The following is a 12,746-nucleotide window of genomic DNA, read 5'->3' as shown; positions in this document are numbered from 1 at the left end:
GATGAACAATTTTTCTATATAATTTTTTTAAGAAACTTAGCATTCTTCTTAATTATATAAGAACTAGAGGATTCTGGTATGTTTTGGATATTCAAAAAAATTTTTTCCCAGAAAAAAAAAAGAACAAAAAATCAATTCTAGCGAAATAAAAAGGAAACAAAAACTATAGTTAGGAAGGAAAAAAAAATTAGCAAACAAACAAACAAACAAAAATCAACGAAATTTGATTTTGCTCAAGTGCCGTTGGCTTTACATATCCAATTATTAGAATATTAAAAAAAAAAAATACAAGTAACTCTTAGGCCTTTTCAAAGAAAAAAGGAGAAAAAAATAAATAAGTCTAAACCTCCTGCCTACCTATCTACCTACCTACCCCTATCATAAGGGGGAAAGGAAGCCCTGTAGAAAACGTATTTACATCAAGGTATAAATAGATGAGATCTCCATATATATACACATTAGTTCAGATGGTCAGGATCGGCCGTAGCCACGAAAAAAAAAAAATTAACGTCATTTTGAAGGCCACTTACAAGAATGTAGCACCTTTCCTTTTGTTGCTAGTAGCGACCTCTAGCAGGAGTTATACAGACAGACACTCACATATATAAGCCACTAAAAGAAGGTGTAGCGACATCTGGTGAATAGGTTTCAAGAAACTCAAAAGATGCCCACTTCTTAATAGTACTGTTTTTGTTTTTTTAATTTATGCAGGGACCTCTGGTGGTGGAACAGTGCAATCATCGGCAATGGATACTGGCGAGTCCCTAGTGTCCCCTTCGTCTTCTACAAGACTACTACATTCGCTGCTTTCCAGGTCTTTGGTGTCTGCTGAAGTTGAGCTGTGACCTGGCGATGATTCCGAAAGGTCATCCGGCGTGATCTCTTCGACGTTCGTCGTACGCACTTCGTGGTCTTTATGCATATGGTGGTCGAGACTCTTTCCCTGCTCAAACACATCGCCACACACCGAACAGACGTAATCGTAATGTTTTTGATGAACGTCCACTAGGTGGCGCCTCAGTTGACGCATCGAAGAAAAGGTCTCTGTGCACATTTCGCACGGATGGGTAGTCGAGGTGATATGAATGCGCATGTGTTCCTTCACGTGACACTTTCGTGAGAAGGTCTTCCCACAGTGCGGGCACATGAAAGGCTTTTGGCCCGTGTGAGATTTCAGGTGCGCCTTCCTGTTTTCTTTCCTGGCGAACCTCTTCTTGCAGATTGGACATTCGTAAGGTTTTTCTCCACTGTGAGAACGCATGTGAATGTTCAAATTTCGGGATAGCGCGAACTCCTTATTGCATTCCGGACAGGTGTATTTCGTTCCTTGAGTGTGGATCCTCATGTGACCTTGAAGATTACTCATACATGGAAACACCTTACCACACTCGCTGCAAGGAAAACATTTCTTTCCCTCGTGCAAATCGCTATCGCTATGAAGCTGGAAGTGATGCTGCTGCATGTCGGCCGAGCTGTAAAAGACTTCGGGACATAAGGAGCATTTGAGGGCACCACTCTTTTGCTCGTGAATCTTCCGATGATTATTGAGGTTAACCACGTTGGTGAACACTTTACTGCAGTCGGGACATTGCAAATGGCTTGCCGACAAAACAATCTCCTGATGGACAAACGTGTGGTTTTCAAGCTCCGATCTGAAGAAGAAACGTTGGTGACAATGAGAGCAGTCGTATGGCCTTGAGTTAAGTCCGTGCTCCAGCATGTGTTGTTGGATAAGATGGGGTGAAGTAAATACTGCACTACACATGTAACAGGTGTAACTAGAGCATCCTTCGAATGTGTGTTCGATGAGATGACACTGAAGCTTAGCCGGAGAATCGAACACCTTTGGACACAACTTACAATCATGGTTAGTGCCTTCTTGAAGCACGTGGCTGGTGACATGTAGCTGAATTTCTGCTTCGGTGTCGAAGGACATCTGGCATTTGATGCACTGGTATGTCTTTTTATGGATCACACGATGCTTTTCAAGCTCTGCAGGACTTTCAAACTTTACTAGACAGTCCAGACACCTCAGATCATCACTTTTTGAATGGAAGCACTCTTTGCACATGTAGGTATGTATCCCGTCATGTTTTCCAGTTATAATTAAGTTGCTGACGTCGCTGTGTCGACCACAAACACAACATGAATATTGAGGTTCGGAATTCTTTAGGTGAAATTTTGCATGCAACTGAGCCTCGACGTCTGACATTAGGGTTTGCCGACACACCACGCAAGGCATGGGAAGACCGTGGTTGTTATGTTCCTGAAGGTGACGGTAAAATTGATCTTCACTTTTTAAGGTTAATCGGCAAGTGACACACATGCTTCCTGTCACTACCTTACAATGAGTTAACTTGTGTTCTGCTAACATCGTGGTGGAGTGACACACCTCGTCACAAATGTTGCACTTTTGCTTGCTGGGAGTGACAGTATGAGCCTTCATGTGATTCTCCAATTCGGTTCTCGACTTGCACGATTCATTGCAATAGGCACAGAAGAGACTGAGTGTCGTTTGTCCAGACTTTTGAGATCCTGATGTTCTGATGTTGTGAGCTTGCCTACGGTGGATGTTCAGAGAGGATTCCGAATTGAAAGTCGAATCACAGACATCGCAACGAATCTGTTTTTTACTACCGGGAGAGCACAGTTCAGAGTCGTTTCGAACTCGCGATTTAAGGCTCAAGTTGTGAACAATATCATTCTCATCGGAATTGTCATTTGGAGTTAAAGAATTCTCGCCGGCATGCTTTGCTTGGATATGTCGTTCGAGTAGGAATTCAACATGGAAAGCTTCGTCACAAAAGTTGCATGCAAATTGTTTTTTATGAGAGTGCAGATGGAACTGAAGTTGGACTTCGGTGGGGAAATACTGATCGCACAGCAAACAGCGGAATGGCTGCAATTTGGACAGATGGGCAACCTTCACGTGTAACTGAAACTCCGCGTCTGTCCGATAGATGGCATTACAAGAAGTGCACTTCAACAGCCGGCACTCGTTGCTGTGTTTCACCGCAAAATGAACTTGGATACTGACCTTCGAGTCGAACATTTCTTTACAGAGGGCGCACCTAAACAGATGATGAGCGTGAATGTCCATCAAATGCTTTTGAAGCTCGTCAGGTTTAGAAAACAATTTCAAACAGCACTGACAGCCGTACTCAGTTGTGGTAGAAAGAAAATGATTCATGACGTGCACATCCAGTTGGTCTTCAGTGGCAAACTCTCCTTCGCATTCGTTGCACGTGAACTTCTGGACCACCGCATCCAGATGGGTCTTCAAGTGAGTGCGAAAAGATTCGAATTCTGGAAAGGCTGCATTGCACTGACTACACAGAAGAGTTCCAGGATTGGGAAAGTGTGGAGTGGTACCGTTGAACAAAGAAATGGGAACCTCGGGAAGGGTATTTGGCTGGCGGGGACTGCATGCTTTGTTCCTTGCCTGTTGCAATTGCTTGTCTGCCATCTCTTTGACGACAGGTGGCGCACTGTCGCCAATGTCTCTCTCGTGTACCGTTTTCACGTGCTCCGTAAGAGCGCTGGAACTGGAAAATCCTCTATTGCACTGAGAACAGTAGACATTTTCACGACTGCTGGACAATACGTCGGTGAAGCTGTGCACTGTTAGGGTATGTTTTTGGAGTGCGTGCACCGTGGTGAACTTCATGGTGCAGTATTCGCAATCGAAATTGGCGCCGATCATCGATTGTTGAGCTAGTGATGACGGAGACTGAGAAGGTGAGCGGGGACTTATTGGAGTACTCTGAATGTCGTTGACCGGAGTTACTGGCACGTGCACCGCTTGCATGTGCATCTGTAAGGATTCGAACGTGGGGAAGTCGCACAGCGAACAGAAACCGCAGGCTAGCTTGGTTGATAAGCTTACTTCCTTCATGTCTGTTGCTTCTTCATGGATCTATTGGACAAAACAAAAAACATTTGAAATAAGACATTCGTTCAAATGAAAATAATGCAGACGCTCTACTAAAACATGTTACAATTAAAATACAATTACAACATGATCAAAGTCAATTTCATTTATTTAGTATCGTTCTACCCCCCCCCCCACATACACAAATGAAGTTTCTAAAGACACTGACTGTTGCACTATTAACATCACCAGGACCGATCTAGTGCAACAATGTCAACAAGTGGAAAACCCTACTAGCCAAAATAACAATTCTCATTTTCCAGTGCAATGCTTATCTACAAAGCTGAACTAAACTATGCTGCAAATAGAAAAGTGTTATATGAGTGACTGAGCAATCTAGCTCATTAGAATCTACAAAGAGTAGCCTAAAGCAACGAACAGCATTATTTGTTACCCATTCTTCCCTCAGTGATTCCTAATCAAGTACGGACAAAACACGACTCCATAAATTTGACTGTAACCTTTCTTGTGCAGGATGATTTATATATAACCCTTTTGACTGCGATAAACAGAAACATCTAATGCATAGGATTAGAGTAGAATATGAGACTCTGTAGCTCAGTCGAAGCCCTTTGATCGGAAAACCTGGGTTCCATTCCCGTCCATGACTTGAGGAACCTTTATCTGGTCTCTTTCGACTACAGGTGAGTTAGCCGGTCTTATACCGAGGTGGAGGTTTTTTCCACGCCCGGAAACTCAGGTTTTTCGTCCCTCGGAACAGGCAAATTGGCCCCTTAAACACACACACGGATCTACAGCCATGAATACTTACAACAATATGGAAGTGAGAAGGTCCACCACCACATTATCCTTACACCCGTAGTCAACCAGGAGTCACATCATACATGACGAGAATAGGATAACTTTTCACGAGTTCAGCGTGAAACTTATTAAAAACATTACATCACCTTCGGTAAAAAAAAAAAATTATCTTTCTATTTATCCACGTTCTTAATAAAATATAGAATTCAAACTGCTTTTAGTACTGTTTGGTATTAATTCCTTTTTCTGTAGTCTCTCTGGAGAGTGGTCCATACCCATATCACTTATGGTAGGGACTCAAACACTTCTTGAACTCAAGAAAAAAGTCCCTTTGCATCTAACCTTGGTTCAAAATTATGAATTTTTATTTCATTCCTTTCAAATAAAAAGTATTTAAAAAAGAAACTGCGATTAACCTAAGAATACTACAATCGCTTGCTTTGTTATCCCAAGTCTATTATTTTAACCTTCTTAGAAAGATATTCCTTGCGCAATTCAATTTTTTTTACTATCTCAACGGATGTTCTTTGATCCCAGATAGGAAATGTATGTCACTCTTAATAGAACGATTTATTACGAACTATTGTTCATAAGCAAAAGGGAACTCACCTTTCTGTGTTGGTTGAGCGATTCCATAGAATGAAAAACCTCTTGACAAACTGGACATTTGCCTTGAGCTTCCAGCGAATGTACATGATCGACATGTTGTCGAAAAGCTTCTGTACTATAACACACATGAGAACAAAAGCCACACTGGATAGGCTTATCGCCAGGAGACACGCTGCCTTCTCTATGGCTCGCTATGTGATTCTGGAAACAAAAAAATGGCTGCTTAAGTAACCGAATTCAATATTCAACCAAATATTAATTTAGAATAATAATTTTTTTAGGATCTTAAACTTTTCTAAATATTTTTTTAAATCTTACACTCTTTCTACAGGTACCTCTTAACGTCAAACAAAGGAAAGGTTGAACAAGATCCAAAAATATAGCTTGAGCTGAGCAAGTATTTGATATTAAGCAATATTTTTTTTATATCTAGGCGGATTCGATATTTTTGACCAGATTTCGGAACAAATTCATTATTATCGCAATACTAACAATTCATTTCAACTTTCGCCAAAAGATGGCGCTAGAGTCGCTCATAGCATATACTTATATATTTGATCCCAAGTAAACCAGACCGAAGTTATTTAAAAAAAAAAAAAAATAAGATGTACGTATAATTATTAATTAAAACGTCAGTTTTAGCATGCTAGACAGTAAAGAAATCACAGATGCCTTTGAAAACAGGAGTATTTTTTACCCCTTAATTGCTTCATAATTAAAGAAGAATTTATTTACATATTAGAGGATTAACTGATACATCATTTGGACAATGAGTTAAGCTAATGTTTAATGTAACAATACAAGAAAAAAAAAAAAAAGCATCATCCATTAAATTTTCTTTATGCCACAGGCTGTATTTAAACGCGGATATTGTATAATACGGATATGAAGGCTGAGGTCCGTGCATCGGTCGTGCTTCTATTATTAACCTTCATGAAAATATTAACACGCGAACAAAAACAAATATTAACACGCAAACGCAGTAATACGTCTCAATATACTCTAATTATGCATTGCATATTATTACGAAAATTTAATCCAAATCTTGTATATAGCATCAATTAAATATTGTCATTTTGTAACGATTTTGGCCGAATACGCGCAATTGTATGATTGGAATGAAGACCTTTGGTAGGTAGGAAGTAAGGAGAACATTACTTTATTGATACTTGGAAGATCTTTTGTTGTAAAGGGCAATTAGAATAACAACCGCACAGGGAATAGAACTAACGCCCCACGACCCCCTTCAGCGTGACCTTGTGGAGTATGTAGAGCTAGCCATGTGGTAAGATGAAATTCAAATCGGCATCTAAGAAGTCTTGGAGCGCACTCCATAGGGGAGAAATGACCTTGAATGTGACCTACAGCCAGATGATGAGATAATGTTGTGAGTGAAGAGCTTGATGTCATGAGAGTCGACACACACGGAGAAAACGTCTCTCTCTTTTTTTAAAAAATATTTTTTTATAATCTTAAAAAGTGGTTTAGAGCCATTGACTTTCAGGAATCATTCCAATCAAAAATATTTATTTAATGCAATTCTCCGATTATACGAATCTTTGGTGATACTCGCATAGTTCGAAAGCTTTCGGAAATAGCAATGTTAACGCGAAATAAATAAAATATTTTAAGACAATGAGATTTAAAGATATTTTCTTACTTGTAATTCCCTTGCACTCGAAAACGATGCTGTGCACTGCAAACAACGAAAATGTTGGTTGGTATATGGACTGTTAGGAGTGGAAGAATCTTTCTTGTGGTTCTGCATGTGGGAGGTAAGTGCGGCAGCTGTATTGTATCCGCGATTGCACACCGTACACTGGAAAGGCTTAGCATTATCGTGCGTTTTCATATGAATTTTTAGATGGTCACTACGCGAGAATGCAGACTCGCAATGAGGACACCGATATTTGCGATCTCCGGTGTGCAGTTTAATGTGACGATCCCGACTACGTTTGTGCTTGAACAGACGTTGACAGTAATCACACTTGAAGGGCATCTGGTCGCTGTGGATCTGAAAGATAAAACAATATTACACTTTTACATACGAATTTGATGTATGTTCAAAATAAATTTATATTAAAACAATTTTTTTCTGGTAATTTATATAAATGAAAAAACCTGTTTTGTAATCGATTCCTATATATTTTTTTTAAAATTAAGCCAATTTTAATTATATCTATTAATAGACAATTCCATTTTTTTAACTGCATTCACACAACTTTTATAATGTATCGCCAGCCTATTTGAGTGGTTGACATCTGCTCTCCAATAAACTTGTGGGTTCGATTCCCGTCGTGGACATGCATGTTTGTGAATGTTTTTAAGTGGGAGGTGAATTTCACCACCCCGTGTGAGACCGTCAATCCTACTTATTGGAGGGCCTGAAGTGACTTGAACATTTCCTGTTTGGTCTCTAAAACAGAACTTCCGGATTACGTAAAAATGAATCAAAATGTTTTTTTTTTTTTTAAATATCTTAATTAACCCATGAGAGGATGTACTATAGTTTGATAGTTTGCAACCGATCCTGGTTGGGAGTCACATTAAAAAAAAAAAAAAACGCTTATTGTAATACATATACACAGCGACTGTATGAACGTGTTGGCTTTCCCTTAGCATTTCAAATTGAAGATTTTTTTTATTATTGTTTTTAAAAATAAAATACATATTTTAGCTGCTAAACATAGTTCACATTTTAAATTACTCTTATATTAAGAAGCACGGCCTTTAAATAGCACCTCAAACAGGTCACGGTAGTTACATAACTTTGAATTTTGAGTGTGTCCATTTATTATACAAGAAGAGACACACAAGTCCACGGTGTTTTTAAGTATCCTCCTGAACTAATTTATGGACTATTCTACTCTGCAAAGTCACTTGCATCTTCTCAGCGCTTAGTGTAACAGTTGGACAGGGACAACACACGGGTAGCGGCTAATGAAGATATCCCTAGGCAACTGAGCGGTGGGAGTGGGAGGGGGGGGGGAGGCGAGGAGAGAAGTAAGGTTGCTTATGGGAACAGAAGCGGCGGCACTGATCCTTGTACAACAGACTTTGCTATACCAATCACACTCTTCTCCCCCCCCCCCCCCAGCTCGAGGCGCGCACGCTGTCTGAGTCATCGCTACACGAGAACCCCCTGCCACTAGTCCAGCGACGAGTACACCAATGTTGGGAATGCTGTAGTTAAAACGGTTTCAGAATTATGATCTGTCAGAGAGTTGTACGTGAACCCAGTGGGGTGATGTCTAAATTTCTTCATTTAGAAAGGAAAAAGAAGATAGCTTAAAAATGTCGAACAGCGTAAACAGGAAATTATTTTGAATAAATTTAGGTATGGAATAATTTAAAGAAAAAAAAAAATTATAAATTAGATTTTCAGAGACGCTACAGGGCTCTCTCTTCGAAGTAAACTGAAGATAGATTAAACTTATGGTGACATTTATAAACAGTACCACTGCTGTCTGTAGAAAATATGTTCTACAAGCAACCATTCTTTGCTAACGTACACTATTCATACGTAATGTGTTGATAATTCCAACTAGATTTCCTGTTAACGCAGGGACTCGTCCATTGGTTAGGTAACACTGTTTTTATGCTGAGAGAGGGGAGGAGGTCCTTATATATCTTTCGAAGGTATAAAAATGTCACTAAGTAATTTATGGAAGAACCCAACATATAATACGTATTTCTCTATTATTAATTTTAACTTCTGCGCAAAATTTAAACATTATATGATTTGCTAACACAGAATAAATAAAATTCTTGATTTGCTTCTTTTCATTAGATTACTGTTAAATTTTATAATTAGCTTAAAAGAATCGAGAGTAGTAGGTAACTTAAGCCTGTCAAATCGTAGTGGATTTGCCGTGATAGTGATGGGTATCCAAGTGCGGGCCCGGAGAATAACAAACGCATATTCACGTTTGCTAACGAAGTACAATTGTAAGAAAGGAAAAGTAAGATCCCCACCTAAGCTGACAGTGCATCTCAGTAAAAAACCACATCGATGGCATCAATCTCAGATAGCGTAGGTTATGAACTGTATTGCAAAAATATGCATCCAGCTCAATACGAAACGTGAATTATCAACAATAGTTAGCAACAATGCGTTGCCCAATCTCCATGGTAACCAGCTGAACGTTATATGTGATCTTTTTCATAACAGCAAAACCTACTAGTCCTCTAGATTAGACCTTTCATTTCTTTCCTAGCCCTCCCCACACTTTTCATGCATTTTTTTTTTTTTTTTTTTGCTTTCCCCTCCCCTCCAGGTTTTTGCTATTTCACAAAACCAAACATCGCATCTATCGAACGCGCACTAGCAAATCTGCACTTTTCAAGTCATCAACAGTGATCGATACCTGACGATTGCACATGGAAATGTGTTTGCGAAGAATTGAATTCTGCAAAAATATTCTCCTTTCGGGTTACTCGAGAAAAAGAAATATGGCTGTTGGGAATGAAAGTGCTTGATGGAAACTCCCTTTCCCCGCTGTGAGGCGAGTAGCTGGAGAGTTTTCTAAAACCCCCGCTTAGAATACTTGGGATTAAAAAAAAAAAGAAAAAAAAAATGTGGGTCCTTTGTTTTTCACATCATTACAGAAATGCATTCAATGCAAGCACATCGAAGAGGGTTCGAGCTGGTTTCATGGTTCTAAATGCAAGGAGATCACAAGATCAATACTAAAATGGATAACTTTTAAAGTTTAGGGGAGAGGGAAGTGAAATAATGGGAGATAACTAATGTTATTTTGCATAATTATCATGTATGAATACGTATGGGCATGCGATGGCACACGTTTACTCTTCAATGTGGAAAACCAGAACAAAAAAAGTGTAGAAAATATTTTAAAAAATTTGAGGATCAAATGTTAATAATAAAACGGTAAAAAAATACTAAGAAACAGGAGCATATCTTAGATTTTTCGGGTGTGTGTGGGGGGGGAAGACTTGGGGTCGGTTTCATAGAGTGGTCAAGTCGAGATAGAACATCAGGGCCCACTTTATACAAGCTCTTGAAAGACGTGGATTACATAAATGAACCACCTGTTTTCTGGTAGTTACTACTTTGAAGATATGTTAACAAATATTTTGAGGTCGCTATTTACCGAAAATTTTAATATAGCAAGTAATTACGGTCATATTACAATGCTAGTTAAAACGACAGCACGAACAACAGTGACCATGCTGTTTGGTGCGTTTGGAAGGAAGGAAGGAAGGGTTCAAATCTCGTAAAGCACTTTCAAAGAAAGCCTGTCTCATAGGGAGAAAATTTTCCGGGGGGGGGGTAAAGTTTGGAGACAAATAATTACATCAATAAATTATTTAATTTTTTTTTTTTTTTTTTTTCAGAAGTAGATCCCGGGAGGGGGAAAGTGCCCCGTTTTCCCCCTCTGCAGACGCCCATGATTAGATTTATAAGAAGAAATTTTCTGCGTCGAAAAAGATCTGATACATGGAATAACTACTTCTTTCCCCTCTCGTGCCTTATTTATTTTTATTTTAATATTGACTCGGGAGACAACACTAGAACAGTTTGCTTTTCCTACTGGCCAACGTTTTGTAGTTCTGATGAGCGTAGTTTAAAACCAAACTAGTACACGTTTCAACTGGAAAAGGTGCTTAGGAACTATTGTACGTGATAAATTTCAGAAACAGATCATGCGGAGTAAACATACAATGAAATAATTTAGCAATGCTTTAAAGGGAGAAAAAACAGTTTGCGTAAACATTGAGTTGAGAAAAAAAAAATCCCTCATGTGAATGAATTTAGAGCCAATAAAAATTGAGAAATAAAATTCTGTGGTGTGCATAATTTTTGAAGTTATGGCAGCAATACTTTCCAATCAGTTATATAAAAATTATTGCTATTGAATCATAATTCCAGTCATTTTTAAGCATTTTAAAACTTTTTTTCTACGCTAAACTATTTTTTTTTTGGATTATATTGGAGGACAATGTTTAACTAAAGTTATAATTTTCGATATCAATCCACGAAAGGTAAATTTAAAATGAATCAACAAACCTTCAGGAAAACGAAAGTAAATACACTTTTCAAGTATGATTTATCATTAAAACAGTCAAAAATTCAGTACAAGCCAAGCAGAAATTACTGACGCCAAATTCCGATTAAGTGGGTATTCCAAATCAGAGAAAGACTCAATGGGAATAAAGTGGAAAACTAATGATACAGTTTCCTCAACTTGTTAAAAATTCTAATGCATGGACACCAGAAGAATGCTAACGAAAATGTTTACGAACTGCAATGCAAATCATCCTCCTAAGCAGGAAAGCCTGTTTTAAACAGGGAGTGGAACGATCGTTTTGGACCAGTAGTGTACACGACTTGCGTGCATACTAGTGGAGCCGGTAGTCTATCCTGACAGCTGTCAGATTGTGAAAATGCCGCCTTCATGCGTGCGAGCGCGCGCGCACACACTACAAAATAAGTTCGAGCACAAATTGCTAACTGCCCCATAAAGACATATCGTCCTTTTCCAGACATGTTATTTATGTCTGTCAGATGGCAGACGTTTTGGCCCGTCGCCGTCAACCAGCGTTTAATTAACGACATCTTAATGAGATGTTTAAGCAATTAAAGGCAGTCGCGGAAAGCTGAAGTGGCTTCCCCATACACGACATAAGTAGACACGTGTTCTGCACGTCAAAGAGGTGCCTTCTAGAAGCTCGTGAGTGGCGTTATATGGCTGCTTGCTGTTACAAAGTGCAGAAGGAAACCGGTAAATGGGGGAGGGGTGATCTTTTAAGAGCGTCAACTGAGAGCAGAAGGAGTGAGATGATGCTACTTTATAGGATAAAGGAGTAAAGGACGTTGCTGCAAACGTCTCGCTATTAACCAAGGCGTTTCTCTTTCTCTCTAGAGTGGAATATCTGCGAAGGACCAATGTGGTCCAAGAGGTTTACCGTAAAAATACTGTTATCTCCCCCCCCCCTGCTAACTCCGCCAAGCTGGTGTTGAAATCTGACACCTTTCATGAAGAAACTTCTAAAAGTGAAAGCTGGTGGGAATTTTCGGAAACCATTTTTTAATAATGTAAAAATCACCAGTTTTTATACGTGTGGATGGGTGCGTTTTTAGCTCAGTGGGAATGATTCCTGGTAATCATAATTACTACATACAAAAGCTAAAGATTTTTCCAGTCATTCACAAAAAAAAATAATTCACTTCGCAATTCTTGGATATTGAATCCACTTTATATAGTGAACCTTCCTTATAACCCATAAGAGTAAAATGCATCGATAAAAAATATATCCTTTATATAATATTTAAAAATATATTATAAATATATAATAAGTCTAATAGCTGTTGTCAGATTTGTTAAGTATGCAAGTGATGATTGCTTGTTTGTTGAGCAGTTAAATCATAAGAAAACTTCTTCGCAATCTTCTATTCATAGTTGTAAAGAACTCTTCTACA

The 12,746-nt window shown here is 38.8% G+C and overlaps 1 protein-coding gene across 1 annotated transcript in view; it reads right to left on the bottom strand.

Moving 5' to 3' along the window:
- Window positions 1–429: 429 nt before the first annotated feature.
- Window positions 430–12,746, bottom strand: part of LOC150103171 (uncharacterized) — a 62,272-nt gene continuing 49,955 nt past the window's right edge. The window contains exons 3-5 of the mRNA XM_090397821.1: window positions 6,963–7,316; window positions 5,303–5,503; window positions 430–3,916 (exon numbers count right to left, since the gene is read on the bottom strand). Coding sequence (XP_090253947.1) covers window positions 704–3,916; window positions 5,303–5,503; window positions 6,963–7,316 — 3,768 coding nt within the window. The 3' untranslated portion in view covers window positions 430–703. The remainder of the gene's footprint in view (window positions 3,917–5,302; window positions 5,504–6,962; window positions 7,317–12,746) is intronic.

Source organism: Typopeltis vanoorti, chromosome 9, assembly GCF_054136105.1.
Source record: "Typopeltis vanoorti isolate ZY-2024b chromosome 9, IOZ_Tvanoo_1.0, whole genome shotgun sequence".
Lineage (NCBI taxonomy): Eukaryota > Metazoa > Arthropoda > Arachnida > Uropygi > Thelyphonidae > Typopeltis > Typopeltis vanoorti.
This window is presented reverse-complemented; position numbering and strand designations above follow the sequence as displayed.